At 38.6% G+C, this 17,011-nt stretch overlaps 1 protein-coding gene and 2 long non-coding RNA genes across 8 annotated transcripts in view; 1 reads left to right on the forward strand and 2 right to left on the reverse strand.

The window, feature by feature from the left end:
• LOC148116719 (uncharacterized) overlaps positions 1-8,155 on the forward strand; it is a 28,569-nt gene extending 20,414 nt beyond the window's left edge. Inside the window, exons 1-4 of one of the 3 annotated variants that reach the window (XR_015731259.1) lie at positions 2,113-2,198; positions 5,320-5,407; positions 5,488-5,652; positions 7,111-8,155. This is a non-coding gene — a long non-coding RNA (uncharacterized LOC148116719). Of the gene's footprint in view, positions 1-2,112; positions 2,199-4,911; positions 5,408-5,487 lie in introns of those variants that run through there. The other 2 variants (XR_015731257.1, XR_015731258.1) reach the window with 2 other exon arrangements.
• On the reverse strand, positions 4,810-9,417 carry LOC117674408 (uncharacterized). 2 transcript variants are annotated; one of them, XR_015731256.1, is made up of 3 exons: positions 9,075-9,417; positions 8,343-8,448; positions 4,810-4,941 (listed from the first exon to the last, which is right to left on the reverse strand). It is a non-coding gene; the product is annotated as an uncharacterized LOC117674408 (long non-coding RNA). The 2 variants fall into 2 exon arrangements; XR_004593848.3 differs by lacking the exon at positions 8,343-8,448.
• Positions 9,418-12,349: 2,932 nt separating this feature from the next.
• The window catches only part of SPTLC3 (serine palmitoyltransferase long chain base subunit 3), a 118,662-nt gene continuing 114,000 nt past the window's right edge, over positions 12,350-17,011 (reverse strand). For all 3 annotated transcript variants that reach the window (XM_034432385.3, XM_034432384.3, XM_087882293.1), the window contains exon 12: positions 12,350-14,262. In XM_034432385.3, the coding sequence (XP_034288276.2) occupies positions 14,149-14,262 (114 nt within the window). In that variant the 3' untranslated portion in view covers positions 12,350-14,148. The remainder of the gene's footprint in view (positions 14,263-17,011) is intronic.

A 17,011-nucleotide genomic window follows, 5' to 3' on the forward strand; every position in this document is an offset into this window, starting at 1 on the left:
AGGCAAATCTAGCCACCTTCAACAGTAACTTAGCTATTATTCATCTCTTTCTCAAATTCTATACATATGGCGCACACAAATAGCTGAAGACACACTGTGCCGCTGAGGCTATGCATGGCCATTAAGGGGAATTTCATGTCACTATGCATGCATTAGTCTTTAGGATGTTTCATTAGAAGCCCAAAGCCTCGCCCTGTCTTAATCTGTTTACCACCCAGAATTACTGAAAGAAAAACAGAGCTGGCTTTAAAGTGTAGGAAGTTAGCACCCACCCCTTTCCTAGAAGAATGAAATATTTTAGGAAATATTAAAAAGGCAGAATATTATGTTTCCCTGGATGAGAAATGGAGAAGCATGTTTTAAAGATGAAGCAGCTCCCACCTTCCTGCCCCCCCACCCTTTGTCAATGGGCCACAGGCAGAAACTCAATTCCCTCCCATCTTTGTCAATGGACCATCATCTGCAACACAATAGGACCCATGTAGCAACAGAAACTCACCACATGGCACCTGAGAAAAATTATATCAGCCAGCAAGGCTAGCTAAGACCCCCACCCCCTGGGGGGGACAACCAATCAGGATACTCTTCCTGTGCCCCAGGAAGTTCAAAACCCAGAGAGGGCATAAAAACCCAGGGACTCACAGCAACTGGACCCCTTTTCTGTTCAGGAACTCAAGCCATGTGATCCTGTCCACCATTAAACCATCTTTCCAAGCAGTCTCCATGTTTCCAGTGTCTTTTTCCCCACTTGGAGCTGAACCCAGAAGGATATTTCTTCCAACAATTGAGAGCAGGGTTTCTGTTCACCAGGGTTTCAAGACCAGTAGAGGGTCTACTGTCCTCCAAGTGGCTTTCATCTCTCTTTGCATGAAGTACTCAAGAAGGTCTGAGTACAGCCGTGGAGAATTCAGTGGGCTTCCCTGAAAGACTACTTAATCCCACCCCCAGACCTGATGATTTATGGATAAGTTAAAAAAAGCAGCAGAAAGATTATTTGCTCTCTTAATTGATGCCCAAATTGTTTTAGCATTTTCTTCATACAAGCCCATCCATATTTCATGTTTAATGCAGCATTTGACAAAAGGAACAATGCCCAGTAAAGAACCTAAATATCCAGCTTGGAATTGTTTAAATGTGTTTGTGGGTTGCAAGGGCATTAGAGAAGGCTGCAGAGAACTTTTGGGAGAATATGAAGGGATTTTAATTCGTCTTTGAATTCCAGAGTTGGTTTCAGAGTGGGAGGATGAAAAACAGGGGAATGTTGAAAATGTCTTTATTTGGCATACTTGTTGGCTGAATTCTTAAAGTTTGATGCCATGTAATAGAAAAGAAAATTAAGGATCATTCAGAAATATTTTAAAGATTTATTGGAAACAGAACTGTTTGAACTGCTTGACCAAACTTGATTTAAAAAGAAATCAAAAGAGCAATATGAATAGGTGGCACTAGAAAGGTTTATGATTCCATTGTTTTTATCCAGATTTTTAAAGAAATAATTGGGGCCAATTCACCAAACTTGTTGGGACTTGGAAGTTAAGCAGAGCAGTGCCTGATTAGTATTTGGATAGGGGGCTTTTAGGGGACACCATGGCTGTGCATGAGACCACAAAGTTAAAAAAAGAAGAATACCTCAAAGCAATGCCAAACCACTTATGTATTGCTGCCAAGAAAAATGAATTTATTTATTATACAATAAATTATAGTCAGCCTCCTTCAGCAGGGGACTCAAGAGAGTTTGTAACTGAAACAAACAATGAAGATACTAGTTAAAGACCTAACTTATTATTAGCCCAGCAACCTTTACACTATTTGCACCTTTGTGCACCATGGAACAATAGTGTGTAAATAGCAATAGCATTTAAACTTATATACTGCTTCACAGTGCTTTACAGTCCTCTTTAAGTGGTTTACAGAGTCAGCATATTGGCCCCAACAATCTGGGTCTTCATTTTACTGACCTCGGAAAGCTGAGTCAACCTTGACCCCTGTCAGGATCGAACTCCTGGCAGTGGGCAGAGTCATCCTGCAATATTGCATTCTAACCACTGAGCCACCACAGCTCTTTAAAGCTTTTCTAAAAGTTGGAACTTGGGGGTGTGTGGGGTTCATTCCTTTTGGTGGGTGATATGATGGTATTATTTATTTACAGGGCTTACAGGCCACTCACATCCCAACCAACTACTGGAAAAGATGAAAAGGTACATTTTCACCCCCCCTTCCTTTGGTAATTTCATTGGCTGGGCTAAATCTGGGTGGGAAAGATTGTCACGTAGATACCCTGAAACACAGTTAATGCAGGGCTTTAAAGGGGAACAGCCAGCACTCTGAATTGGTCCTGAAAGCACTGATGAAGCTGATGTTACTTAGGGTAATGAAACATCTGCAAGAAAACAAGCAAGCTCAGAGAGCACCAAGGACCCCTCCTGAAAGTAAGACCACAGTCAACAATGTGTTCATGAAGAGCCCAGCTTGCTTTGACGAAAATTTTATGTTTATTTATTTATTTTATTTATTGGTTCGATTTATATGCCACCCTTTTCTGGAGACTCAGGGTGGCTTACAATGCATTAAGCAATAGCCTTCATACTTTTGTATATACCTGCTTAGTAGGGCTTTTGGCCCCCCCTAAGCGGTGTTTTTTTAATACAAAGTCAGTTTATTGCCCCCACAATCCGGGTCCTCATTTTACCTACCTCGAAAGGATGGAAGGCTGAGTCAACCTTGAGCCTGGTGAGATTTGAAGTTGCAGTAATTGCAGGCAGCTGTTGTTACTTAACAGTGCTTTAGTCTGCTGCGCCACCAAGGTTCTTACCAAGGCTCTTTATGTTGTATCAGGAAATGCAATGCGACATACCGGTAGTATCTGGATTATATGCAAGATACCGTATTATCCAGAGAAGTAATTCCCAGTATTATAGCTCCCTGCTAAATGCATTGATTGCAACTAAAATCATTGGCCCACCTTCAGGCATAGGTGAACCCAGGGAACCTGTTGAGTTTTCTAGCTGGTTAAATTCAGGGGATGGATGGTTGTAAGAACTATAGCAGGGTGTTTCAAATCTTTTCAGGCTTTGGAAACTTTGGGGGAAAAAAATCCTAGAACCCCCGATTAACTGGCAAAGCTCTAATGTGAGAAAAATAGTTTTAATCAAGTTACACCCCCACCCCTTGAAGTCCCCTCATGAAATTTTCACAAAATTCCAGGTTTTCACACACATGCACACACACAAAACAGCTTGAAAGACCCTGGCCTATTGCACAATTCATGCCCCAAAATGCTTTATTTCCCCCCTTTCTTAGCTGTTTATATTAAGGCAGATAATTTTGAACACTTTTTTTAAAAAATACCATATTTTTTCCCCCCTAGGCCTTGCCCAATTTGCTATTGAAGTCAGTTTTTAAAATTGTCCTCTCAATGTGTCAGCCAGAAGGCTTTGACATGAAAAGACTTTCTTTTTCCTCTTCCTTAGACATACATTTCTAGAGGGAAGGGATTGTATGTCATTGTCAAGACAAATTCTGGAGGATGCGGGTGGGTTGCCTTCAGAAAGAGATGTTTACAGAAGACTAGAAGGACCCAAAACACCATCTTACGGAGCGGTTCAACAATGGAGCAGACTACTTTCCTTCACTGGAAGTGTTCATGCAGAGACGGGTTGCCATCTGTCAGGAAAGCTATAGTAGTGGATTCTTGCACTGAGCAGGAGGTTGGGCTAGATCAGGGGTGTCAAACTTGATTTCATTGAGGGCCACATCAGGGTTGTGTTTGACCTTGGGGGCCCAAGGTGGGCATGGCCAGCTTGACGTCACTCATGTCAGGGACGACTGTGGTGGCCCGAGCACTCTGCCAGTGAAAACGGGCTCTTGAGCTCAGTTTTTGCTGGCAGAAGCATCGCAGGCCGATCTTTTGCTATTTTCAGGGTGGCCCCACGGGCCAGATCTAAGTACCCTGCTGGCTGGATCTGGCCCCTGGGCCTTGAGTTTAACACCCCTGGGCTAGATGATCTTCAAGATATCTTCCAATGCTTACATTTTATGATTTTGTGATTTCAAAGAGAAGGAGCCACATAAGTAGAGACATATAAAAAAATGTGAAAAATGTTCTTCATTTCATGTTTCATACAAACATGCTGAACTAGTGGATGGATCATGATACTGCATTTACCCAGCTGCAGTGAAACTCTTCTCAGTGTTCGGTTTCTGGATTTCAAATAAAAATGGATTATTTGGTGATATTCTCTCTAATCATAGTGACCCTACAGTTCTGTTAAAATGATAATTATTACTTCTGAATGTCCACATGTAGTTTAATATTGTATGTTTCATGAACGTCATTTCATTTTTTAATTGTGAATGAAATATTTTGTCTCTTCTGTTGGTAAAGTAGCAGGGATCCTATAACAAGGAGGTCATGAGGAACAGTATATTAATTTGCATCGAATTCTGAATAAACAGGTGCTAAATAGCTGCTTGCTCCCCTCCCTGGTCATTATGTTAGTCATCTTCCCATCCAAAACAATTTTAATTGACAAAAGGCCACATTGGTCATAAATTGAATGAAATAAATGCTATGTATTAAACTGCCCGAATCTACATTGCACAAGAACCCATTTGATGTAGTGATAAGGTGCTGGATTAGGAATGGTGACACCATAAATTCTAGATCTTCCTTAGGGTGGCTAGGTGACTTTGGAATAGTCATACCCTCTCAGTCCAACCTAGTTTGCAGGGTGGCTGTGGGAAAAATAGGAGGAAGGAGCATTAGGTACTACCTTGGGTTCTATAAAACAGAATAAGACAGGATATCAATCTAATAACATTTTTAAAACTGCTATTTAAAAAAGGGAAAAAAATCAAAAACTGAATGAATCATTGAACAAGTTTTCAGTGGATTTGATATGAGATTGCTGGAATTTATTTTTCAGTCGGCAGGGGTGAATCCTATAAAACAAGTAAAAAGAACATGAGATATAACTTTTGTGTTAGCATTGAAATTCCTTGGGTTTGGTTACTTGTTTTGAAAACTACCTTGTGGCCAGGGAACAGACAATTAAATTGCAGAAGATTAAAATCTAACTTTTCAAGCATCCAATTGCAACCTCCCTAATCAAATTCCAGGGAGAGGAGACAGCCAAAGCAGAAAAGGTAGAATTTTTAAAAAAACCTTGAATGATTTCTGTGCCTTACTATTTGGGGGATCAGCTGATTGCAGACAATTACAAATTCCCTTTATTGCACATTTATCAGACATGATGGAACGTCACCTATCTGGCAGGCATTCTCCAAGCCCATTTTTGACAGTTTTTATCTTTCTCCTAGAGGAAGCACCATCTGACCCCTACAGAAGGTCAACAACTTAATTATCCTACTCAAGACAAAGCCACTCTGTGCACAGGAAATGAAAGAGGTACTTTGAAAAGAAAGACATTTCCCTCTCTTGAAAGAAATGAAACTTACACAATCCCATATTCTTTTCATCCTGAACAGACCTCCTGACTGGATGCTAACTGATGTGGATCATGGAGACAAAGGAAATCCAGGCCCCCTTCCTGTCTTTCAGAATACAAGGACTGCAGCCTGGTGAATCTGTTTGGAAAAGCAGTCCTATAAAGGGCAAACTCAGCGATCGGAGGAGCCACCACACAAACAAAAGTAATCAAGAAGCCAAACTAATATTACTGTGGGCACCTGCCTGGCATGAGTTGAGGCACACAAAAAATTGTAGGAAAGAATGTTTCCTACAATGTTTTCATCTCTTCTCTTGCTGCTAACAATAGATAAATGCACAAGAGGTGAAAACAGCACTGGCTTATATTAATGGGCCATAGGAAAGAACCCACGTTACAAAGAAGTGCATTAAGTGAAGCCAAGATATTAAAAGTAATTTGGTTGTTAGACCTTCTTTGGCACATTTTAGAAATATTGACTTTGTACAATAGCTTTAACTTACCATTATGTCTTGCAAAGCCAAGATCTAGTCCAATTCCAGTTATAGACAATGAGGGCAAAGTGTGAGCTTGTTTGCTTGCTTGCCTGTTTATTACTTACTGACTGACTGACTGACTGACTGACTGACTGACTGACTTATAATCAAAATACAGCCATACTTTCATGTGCCAATAAACCCATGGCCCCTTTCATTTCAAAATACTTTTACACCTAGAATTCCAACTATACACAAAGAAAAGTTGGCTTATAGCCAGGGCCATATACAGGGGAGATGAGAGGGCAATATAGCAGGTATGAAAAAAAGTGGAGCATTATTGCCATCACCTTCTTGAGCTTCTTTTACTACCCTTGCAGTTGTCCCTGCTTGTAAGCCGTCTGTCACATGCTCTTTCTGGTGGGATGCAAGTTCTTGTGAAAATTAAGAAATGAAGAAGTCTGAACAATTTTCCCCCCCATGCCAATACGCTAGTTCTCAAGATTCCTGAGATGAGTTGTGAAATTTGCACTGGAGAGATACAATCAGAATTGGAGGGAGAATTGCTGTTTAACAGGCTAATTCTTTCTATGGTTATTGGCCAGATTTGTTGACATCCTCAAAGATAAAATCAAGACAGTTTACAAACACGGGGAAAGAACCAGATTATTTCAACTGCAATGTGTCCAGTTAAACTTCATCTTTTCTTCAAAGCCTGTAGCGGAGGAAGAACAAATTGTTCCGATGGTTTCAATGGTTTATAGTTGTTATTATGCTCTCGTGTTTCTAAAATACACAATCTAAACCAGACTTCCTCATCTTGGCACCCTTTGAACATATTGAGACCACTCTCAGATTCTTACCCCATATGGTTCAGCAAGCTGAGAATCCTGGTGCCTGTAACTCTGATCCTAGTCCTAAAAACTGATTGTTCTAAACCAGGAGCAGTCCACCTTTTGGTATCCAACAATACAATTTTTTGTGAGCTAGGGGTTGAGGGCAAGGACAACCTTGTTTGTTTGATTATTTATGAAGAGTGCTCTATTGTGTATCATGGCAGGATTAGAATGTCCTCCCAACTCTTATTTTGGATGAGAAATTGAGGTTTTTGTTTTTTTGCTTTTAAAAGTGCAAGAAGTCAAATTAGAGCTTCATTTCCCTTTGAACTTTTCTTCCTCAAAACTAAGGGGAATTGGTGAGCTTCTGGAGAAGGTATGGTGAACTGAAGGTGGTTCTGCAAAAACTGAGCTGATGACCACAGCAAAGACCAAGGAATCAGCGAGTAGACCAGTACCTTGGAATGAAATAAGGAGAAGGCAGGAGATCACTCTCATGTGCTCCAGATGGCTGTTTCTCATGGGGAGACCTCAGGACAGTGGTTTTCAATGGGTTGAAGTGCCAGGAGACAATGGGAGTAATCAACTTGCTGGCAGCTGCAGCATAAACTTTTAAAGGACGCTAGGTTCACAAACTACACTTTCTACTCGCTTTCAGAAATTGCTAATTAATTTCTTCTAAGGTATTAGAGATTTTCAGAAAGACAAGTCTGAAAATGCTGGGGAATTCTGCTGTTGATCATGAACAAAAGAAAAATTTAATTGTAAGGATAAGAATGTACGAATACTGAAATAAACAGCAAAAAGCTAAATAAGATTCTGATCATAGAAAGTTATAAATGAATTAAGGGTCTAGATAAAATTGGAGCATTGGAACTTTTGCAATAAGATTTTGGACTTATAAAAAATAAGCATCTTCTCTTGGGAAATAATTTTTGTTTTTGTTTTTTGAGACACACAAAAAAGCAATTTCATGATTTCAGAACTGGACACTACAGTGGATTAATACTCTAGTATTTATATAGAGGAAAGATTTACAAATCTGTTAAAAAATATTGTAAACGAAAATACTGAAGGAGTCTTTTGAAGAATGGAATCAGATAATAGTATATCCACTAGCATTATGTCTGCTTTTATTCATAGAACATTTATGTCTAAAAGTTATTGAAAAGTGACAGATATAGAACAAATTTTATCTGACAAGAGATTTATAACTGAAAGGCCAAGAGAATAACTTAAAAAAAGACATTTCACTGGTTTGCAGATAATACAGCAAGCAAGCCCTTTCGTAGAAAACAAATTTCTTCCTTTGTGCAAGGTACGTAGGTGAACAGCATTCCTATAGACTATCTATTTTCTGTAATGTTCTTTTTAAATAAATATAGTTTGGCACAAGGGCAGTTGCACCATTTTAATCCATGCTATGCCTTTCAGGTAAGGAAGTGTTCCTTTCCTTACAATTAATTTTCTTTGCCATTCTCTGACTAGGTTGCTCATATTAGATACACGAATGACAGTTAATTTATGCTCAAACACTCAGTTTGCCTCAACAACTGGGATATAACATTACACTAATGACGTGCCTTGTAAAAGAAGTTCATTTCTTCTCAATCCTCTTGAGCCAAGAGCATTGTTCCAGATAATGGTGAGAAAGGAAAATTGGACAAGCTAATACACTCTACTGAGATCCTAGACAGAGAGGAAGGGTATATTGAGATTCATGAGTATTTTAAGAGAAATTCAAGGTGTTTTTATTAAGTTTTATTGAAGAAGTTTATATAATAATAAAAATCGGTCAAATGGAAGAAAAAAAGAGTAAAAAAAGGTAAAGAAAAAGAAAAAAATAACCAAGTGGATTTCACCTGATAACTTTCGTTATACAAAAAGTATAGCGAAATGGATCTCACCAGAGGAGAAATAAATTTGTCCTCTGCCCTCCCTCTTTAAGATTCCACCATGGCACCCTTTTTAATCCTCAAACCCATAAGCCACCAGTTCGAGAAGGAGCCAAGATGGCAACAAACTAGCAGCTCCTGAAATAAGCTCCCACCATCTCACCTCTCTGATTCAGTCCTATGGCCTAAAAATGTAACCCACAGCCAAGTAAAGAACCTAGGCTAGCTCCAGTAATGATACTGTAGGGTCCATAAATCCAATACAGCAGTGAAACAGATGAGGATTTACGCCTATCCCCTTGTCATTAAAAATTTGAGCAACAGAGCTATAGCTTCAGGATCCCCTTTGAAGATCTATATCTTTAGGATCAGACAAGATTATGGCAACACAGAAGCCAGTAATAAGACAGGTTCCCTCACCTGATCATCCAAAGCTTCAGCCCAAGTTACTTCTCGGAGCAGGATGGTAACAGAGCTAATTTTCTGGAACAAGTCTCCTGCAGTTATTCATTCCATGAGGTCTGCCTTTTGTCTGCAGAAAACTTGTTCTTTATTCTTCGATGGCTGTGACATTTCAGTCAAGGTGGACTGAAACTTACAAAAAGCTCTGAAACTGTCAAAATAGAACAATGGATTTAAAAGATTTTTGCTACTTGCCCAATTCAAGACATTTTAAGTGCATATTCCTGGATTTAAAACAATCGTCTCTGCCCACCAGACTCACACACAAATGAGTGAGTTCCTGTGGCAGACTCAGCACGTCCAAACTGTCAAAATCCCTAAGGATGAGTTAGTTCGTGACCTCATAACTAGGAAAGTGACAAATGATTGTGACTCAGCAGTTAATAACCATAAAAATGTACAGTTAAAAGGTAGTAAATCTGCCAGACTTGCCAAAACTAAGGAGGCTAAGAAAACTCCAAGGAGGGAGGAAGCTAAATCTATAAACTCAGAACTCATTAACTGGAGGAAGAAACTAGCAATTCTGACAAACCCTCCCTGTGCTGGTAAGTAATATAGAAATCCAGCAACAATACATTTGCCCCATCGAGGTGCTCATCTTCAAAATCATCTCATACCACAGCCTCTGTTTTGCCTTGGGCACCAAAAGCTATCAGTACACTATTCTGACTTCTTCACCAGTAACAATGATAGTGATACTGAGATCAATACTCCAGCAATATCCAAAAGAAACTGCCTCCTCAGCCAAGGATTTTAGAAACTGTTAGGCTCCAAAAACCAAGAAAGACACATGGTAATTCTTCCAAATAGATTTCTTTATTGTTCCACACCTATAGTCAGAATTGTACTGAATAGAAGCACCCTGCAATCTATAGGAAGCATATACTATGGCAGGGGTGGGCAACTGTGGCCCTTTTACAATCTGTGGACTCAACTCCCAGAATTCCTGAGCCAGCTTGGCTGTCTCAGGAATTCTGGGAGTTGAAGTCCACAGGTTGTAAAAGGGCCACAGTTGCCCACCCCGGTACTATGGGAACCAGTGGTGAAATGTAAATTTTGTTACTACCGGTTCTGTGGGTGTGGCTTGGGGGGGGTAATGTGACTGGGTGGGCATGGCCAACTTTTAAAAAACTTTTTAAAGCATTTTTTTACAACCTATGCTCCTTATACATATTTTGGGACTCTTGTTTGTTTTTATATATCCTTTTAATATTTTTTAGCTCTTTAAAAATTACTTGTTTGTAGTGTACCCCATCTTCTGTTTGATTTGAATCACCAGCTTGGGTCCCCCCCTCTTTTTCAGCAGAAATGAAAAGGGATTTCCAGTCACAAACAAAAATACCTGTTGCTTCTTCCCTAATCAAACAAGTCAGTTTTTTCAATTTTTGAAAATTCTGTCATTTTCACCAACAACTCCTCTGTAATATATACTGTACATTTCTGAATCTTTTTTGTAGATGTCTTACAATGTGCAGCTTTGAGCTGTCAGATTTTTAAGCTGTTTCATTGGGCTTTCATTTTAATATATTTATTTTAAAATATTGCTGCCTTTGACCTTTGTAGAGTGTGCGTAATCCCTATGAAAACCTGGCAAGTTTTAGGGTTCAAGTATATTAAAACAGAGATCTTCGTTTCCAGTTTTGAAAACTGTTAGACAAATGTTAAAACTCTGAATACAGGACTCTTGGCCTTAATAGTTCTCTCCTGCTGAAACTCCTTTGTTTAAAAATTATGGTCCCCCGTTATCCTAAGTGAGATGAGAATGCTCTAGACAGAGAAACTACTTAGCTATGGCCAATCATTAATTTTTTCCAAATAGGTTTTCTGGCCAATTTTCCTCTTTTGCACCAAATAATGCTCTTTTGATCTAATTTTATAATTGCTGTATTTTGACATTTTAAATATTATTTCCCCGCTTCCAAAACATTGGAGCCAAGGAGCAAAGTAAAATATTTTAGGAAGATTAGCCAAAATCCTCACAGTGTATTTCAGATAGCCTTGATAGATTTCTTTATCCCAGAAGATTTTTTTTAAAGATAGTAGTTCATATAATTTGATGTTGGAACAATACAAACTATCTGTCCATCCATTTCTGCATTAGTAGCACCTTACATGTCCCCCTGTGATTAAGATGGGAACCCATCTATAATTCTCTGCACTCTTACTTATGGCTCTCTAGTGCAGGGGTCTCCAATCTTGGCAATTTTAAGCCTGGCGGACTTCAACTTCAAGCTTTGTTGGCTAGGGAATTCTGGGAATTGAAGTGCGCCAGGCTTAAAATTGCCAAGGTTGGAGACCCCTGCTCTAGTCCTATTGAGACCATGTTACTGAAAATCAGGGTAAAGAGACATTTTCTTTCAGGTGACTTTCCCCCCTTGTTTTTGGTGGTCTAATCGGACAAAATACATTGATTTCCACTTTTGAATATGTTAATTCGAGCAAAGAAAAAAAAATGAAGTCACTGCATTTGTAGAACCTTTTTAGTGCTTTCAGTAGCTCAAACGACTAGATTATGGTTACAACGCAGAAGCTGCCCTATGTGCTAATTTCCAAATGTAGTGAGAAGAATTTGATTCTGCTACCCTGTTTCCCCAAAATAAGACTTCCCCTGATAATAAGCCCAATCGGGCTTTTGAGTGCATAGTAATAAGGTGAAGTGCTTATTTCAGGGTTCAAAAAAATATAAGGCAGGGTCTTATTTTTGGGGAAACACGGTATTAAATTAGAGATGTGAAAATTAGTGCAAGTCAGGAGAAATTAAGGTGGAAACAGCAAAACCAGAGAAGATGACTGCTTTTAAGTCACCATTATGGCTATCTTGGGAATGGCCATACTGCACATGGGAACAACAAAATCAGACAACTCTTAACAACAAACTTCAGAACTCATTCTACAGACATTTCTTCTGCTTCAGGCAGCATAACTATGTGCTGCACTAAGCCAGAGTCCTGCTTTCTTTGATCATGATCAGAGCAGCTTGCTCTTTCCAGCATCTGCTCTTAGTAGACTGTTCCAAGCATAGAAACACAGTGAAACAGGCAAAAGCAAATTGCTAGTGGCTGAAGAGAATTATGGAGGAAAAGACACTGAGAACAGGGACTTCTGGAAATTTTTATAACACTTGTAGAACATAGTTTCTTTGTAACATATGGTCATTCATCAGGGGCAGATTGGTCCTGAGTCACTGTGCCAATTTTTTTTTTTATGACCAAGAAATGAACCAACTTCAAATATTTTAAAAAACACACAAAAACATCCTTTATTTTTTATACAGCAGTTTTAGTATAATGCACAAACATGGGCCCGTTTAGTGTTTCTCAAGTTCATTTGCCAACGTGAACAATCACATAACACTGTACAATTCGCTCCTTTTACCCTCCTATACTTCTGAAGCAGACATCTTGATATTCTGGAATGCACCGTGGTCCATTTTTAACATTGTAGCCCCCAGTGAATTTTATTAACTTGAATAACAAAAAGGGACCTCAAAACTAATCAGCCTCGCTTTATCCTCAAAGCTGCTTTAACAAGCAAGGGAATCCCATACTGTAATTGGTATTCCACAATTTAATTGTTCAGTTCTTAAATCTAATTTTGCAGCTGTGTGTTAAGTGGATACCACAGCTTTTCAAGAACATGAAAGTAAAATACATCTGTGAAACAGAAAGCCAAACCATCTCTTGATCAGACATGTTTACAGTATCATGAGACTTTCAAATGGTTTGTATCTCTCTCAAAAGTGATAGAAATGCCTTTCAACCAGTTATCTTAGAGTATGCGTGTATGTGCGTATAGTTACCTGAGGCCTCAATTGTTGAGACTGGACAACAGTCTGAAGACAATGGTATATTCTCATTAGTCCTGGCCCCATTCATTTGGTGAAACAGAAATGGAATTCTATCCACCTGTTCCTTTAATCTCCAAATGCTGTTTTCAAATCAACTGGTCATGTTTTAAAAACAGTTAATAATTTTAACCTCAAGAAAAAGATGGATATATCAACCTTCCAGAAAAGAACATTCACTGTGGTCTCCTATATTATCTCACTGAAGTAATAAGGCAAAAGGGCCAGTTCTTTCAACTTGAAGATGGCAGTCACAAAGGCTAAGATCTTTGAGAATTATATTCTGTAATAGCTTGAATTTTTCGATTCGGCAGTCTGCTTAACCGAGCAAACAAATATTCATGGAGAAAGAAAAGTGTCTTACAAATCACATCTGCTTTTTTTCACACTGAAAGGCTTAACACATTGCAAATGGGAAAGTGAAATAGTTATTAAAACTGTGTGTGACAACTTTAAAACCCTACCTGAAAATTAAATAAGTAATCCTCCTTTAAATTATGAAATATTTCAAATAATTCAACAATGTTGAATCTGAATTAACATTGTTTTGGTTTAACTTTATCAACTGAAATATAAAACGATTTTTTAAAAATACCAAGCAGCAAAGTTGAATTGTTTTTTTTTTCTTTACTCAAAACTTTCTAACAATAATACTTAAAGTTACACAAAACCATGAAAGACCATTGACTATCCCTGAATCAAGCTCCAGTTTACTCAGTATGTCGATGTATTTCTACTTGATGGGGATTTTTTTGCCTAAATCCTGTTAAGCTGCAATGGAGATAAACTTCTTCTATAAATAAGGGCCAATTTAACAAGATAACTTTTTTTCTGCTATTACATTACATTCCAATTCATTAAAAAGTGTTATCATAATTAATTTTTTTCTAACTCTGCTCTTAAAACAGCAACAAGAGCTGTGTCAAAGGAACTGATGTATCAGTTAAAGTCTTTGGGGTCTAATAATAATAACAATAATACTTATATTTCCTTGTGAGAGAACTGCAACAATATTCTAGTCCTTTGCAGACAGAATCCAATCTGGTAAAAACAGACATAAAATGCTGCTCTTGGATCAGGTAACTGTGAAGCAAAAACTGTTCTTAGAAAAAGAGAAATGCATTTCTATTGTTGAGAACCCCATCTCCTCCTTATAACGTCATTACAGTTTGTCCATGGGAGGGAAACTTAATCTTCAAGTTCAAAGCTTGTTTCATCATACAGTTCAGGACGAGATGACCTAGCATGCCGGGAATATTTCAGACACAAAAAATCACCCAGTTCATCTAGAGCGTTCAGGACCTGAAATGCAATTTCAGTGTATTAGAAAGGCATATTTGGCATTTTAAAAAAAGACACAAAAAGTCATGCCTATTTCTCGTATGGCATGTAATGTTGATTTTAAATTGTGTGTTTTAATTAGGTTTTAATTCTGAGCCAAAATTATTTATTACTTTTAATTGGTTTTTAAATTGATGTATAGATATTATGTTTTAATTGGCTGTACACCGCCCCGAGTCCTTCGGGAGGAGGGCGGTATAGAAATTAAATAAATAAATAATAAATAAATAATAAAACCGTTATGAATAACTCATTCAATTTTTTCAGAGGTGCTACATAAATCATTCATTTACAAGTTCCTTGTAGTTTCTGAGAGCTGCTTCTATCTCCTTGATGAAGTCTAACAATCTCCCCTGGATTAGCAGAATTTTGCATGATTCTGGTCTTGATGAAAAGGCATAGTTTTGAAAAGGGTGATAAGGACTCTGCATGAGCACAACATATATCCAGAATACTCTTTGTGTGGGTACACTGGAATGGAATGGGAATGGGAATGGGAATGGGAATGGGAACGGGAATAGGAAAGGAATAGCATAGCATAGCATAGCATAGCATAGCATAGCATAGCATAGCATAGCATAGCATAGAATAGGAAGGGACCTTGGAGTTTTTCTAGTCCAGCCCCCTGCTCACTCAGGAGAACCTATACCATTTCAGACAAGTGGCTGTCTAGTCTCTTCTTAAAAGATCTCCGGTGATGGAGCGCTCATGATTTCTGGAGGCAAGCTGTTCCACTGGTTAATTGTCCTCACTGTTAGGAAGTTTCTCCTTAATTCCAGGTTGCTTCTCCTCTTTGGTTAGTTTCCATAACTTTTCTACTTTTCTACATACTATTTCCATAAATTTATTTTTCTTTACCTGCCTTTTAAGCAGCATTAACATGTTGTTTTTTTTGGGGGGGGGAGAGACATTGTATATGAGTATGTCTTTTAATATTAGTATTAAACTAAATTAAATACATCTGGAAAAGTGTTACAGCTCTGTATCATTATAAATCAAAGTACATCTTATGGGCATCCCTGCATCTTCCTTGCCCCATCTTGAAGCTGGCTTAATTGAGTTATTGAGGATTTTTCCTTACAGCGAACATTCCACAACATTGCTAAGCTGTGACTGAGGTAGGCTGAATCTGGATCAAGGTCATCTAATAGGGAGGTGGTGTTTTCCATAGAGAAGCTTTTTATGCAGGCATTCTAGATGGCAAGGAGGAGGAACACTGGAGGGTGCTTGCTTGCACCCTTGCTTGGCTCCATCTGGCTTCCTACAGGATTGGTGCCTTCCCTCTGGGATGCAGGATTCTGTTCCCCACTAATCGTTTTTGCTCTGGCCACCATAGCAGATAGAACCTTGCCAGCACAGCGGGTTTCCCCCTCCCCTTTTTGTTCTTTTGGTTGCATGAGGACATTGGTTTTATGAAATCTCAACCATGACGCCAAATACTTTCTGTAGCACTCATGAGGAAGTAAGTATAGAGACAAAGGAAAGAAAGATGGACAGGAAGGGAAGTCTGGCCTAGTTGGTTGAGTCATTTTACCTGCCACACTGTAAAAGGACTACTGTGGGAATAGTGATTTGAAAAGTGACCTTTATTATGGTTCTGTAATCCTAAAGGAATACAAAATATCAGTTTTTCTTTAAAACATTATATAGCTGTAGGGTTAATTTTTAAAAATTACAAATACATTTCTGGTGACCTTCTTTTTAAAATGTTGGTTCATGGATATTTTCTTCTTGCTTAAAAGACAGAAGAAAAGCATATCCAGGAGGTCTATGCAGATATTTGAGGAAATTCTTCTTATATCTTTCCATTTTAGGAAGGGAATAATGATGGCTAGGATATTTCGAATTAAGTTAAGTCCACATCATAGCTCAACAGTGTGCATTTTTATAAAAAATGTTTGTATTAGAAGCAGGGGTGAAATGCTCGTGGATCGGGCCAGATCGCCCGGTCCAGTAGCGATCTTGGCCGGTGGTTCAGCGATCCGGTAGTGATGGCAGAGCAAAGCTCTGCCCACCCACCTGGGTGTCATTACTTCCTGGTTTTAATCAGGAAGAAGTGTTTTTTACCTTCTGCGCATGCACAGGTTTTGCACATGTGCAGAAGGTCTGCGCGCACACGTGACGCGCACACGCTTCCGAACCAGTAAGGAAGGTAAGTAGATTTCACTCCTGATTAGAAGGTTTAAATACAATAAAAAGTATGAAAAAGCAAAGGAAAAAAAAAAAAAAAAAGGGAAACAGCCATACTGTGTCCAAACACTTAGAATTATATGGTTATAGTCAGTAGTGGGATTCAAATAATTCAACAACTGGTTCTTTGCCCTAATGATTTCTTCCAACAACCAGTTCACCAAACTGCTCAGAAAGTTAACAACCGGTTCTCCCAAAGTGGTGCGAACTGGCTGAATCCCACCACTGGTTATATTACTGATTTTTTAAAACGTACAAATTCTTTTTGTGGCCAAAGTATGTGCTTGCTTTCCACACAAAACTAATAGCCCAGTGAGGTAATTCCTATTGATTCCACACAAAACTAATAGCCCAGTGAGGTAATTCCTATTGATTCACAGCATAAAATTCAGGGTTCTTTTATTTTCAAATTACTGCAGAGAACAGGTCCTGACTGTCTCTAGCAAATATAGAATTCTTTAATAGGCCTTATAGTACATTACAGTTCTTTAATGCATTATTTGAACTTGGGGCATGATGT

Source organism: Pantherophis guttatus, chromosome 1 (genome assembly GCF_059756535.1).
Source record: "Pantherophis guttatus breed Tessera chromosome 1, ASM5975653v1, whole genome shotgun sequence".
Classification (NCBI taxonomy): Eukaryota; Metazoa; Chordata; class Lepidosauria; order Squamata; family Colubridae; genus Pantherophis; species Pantherophis guttatus.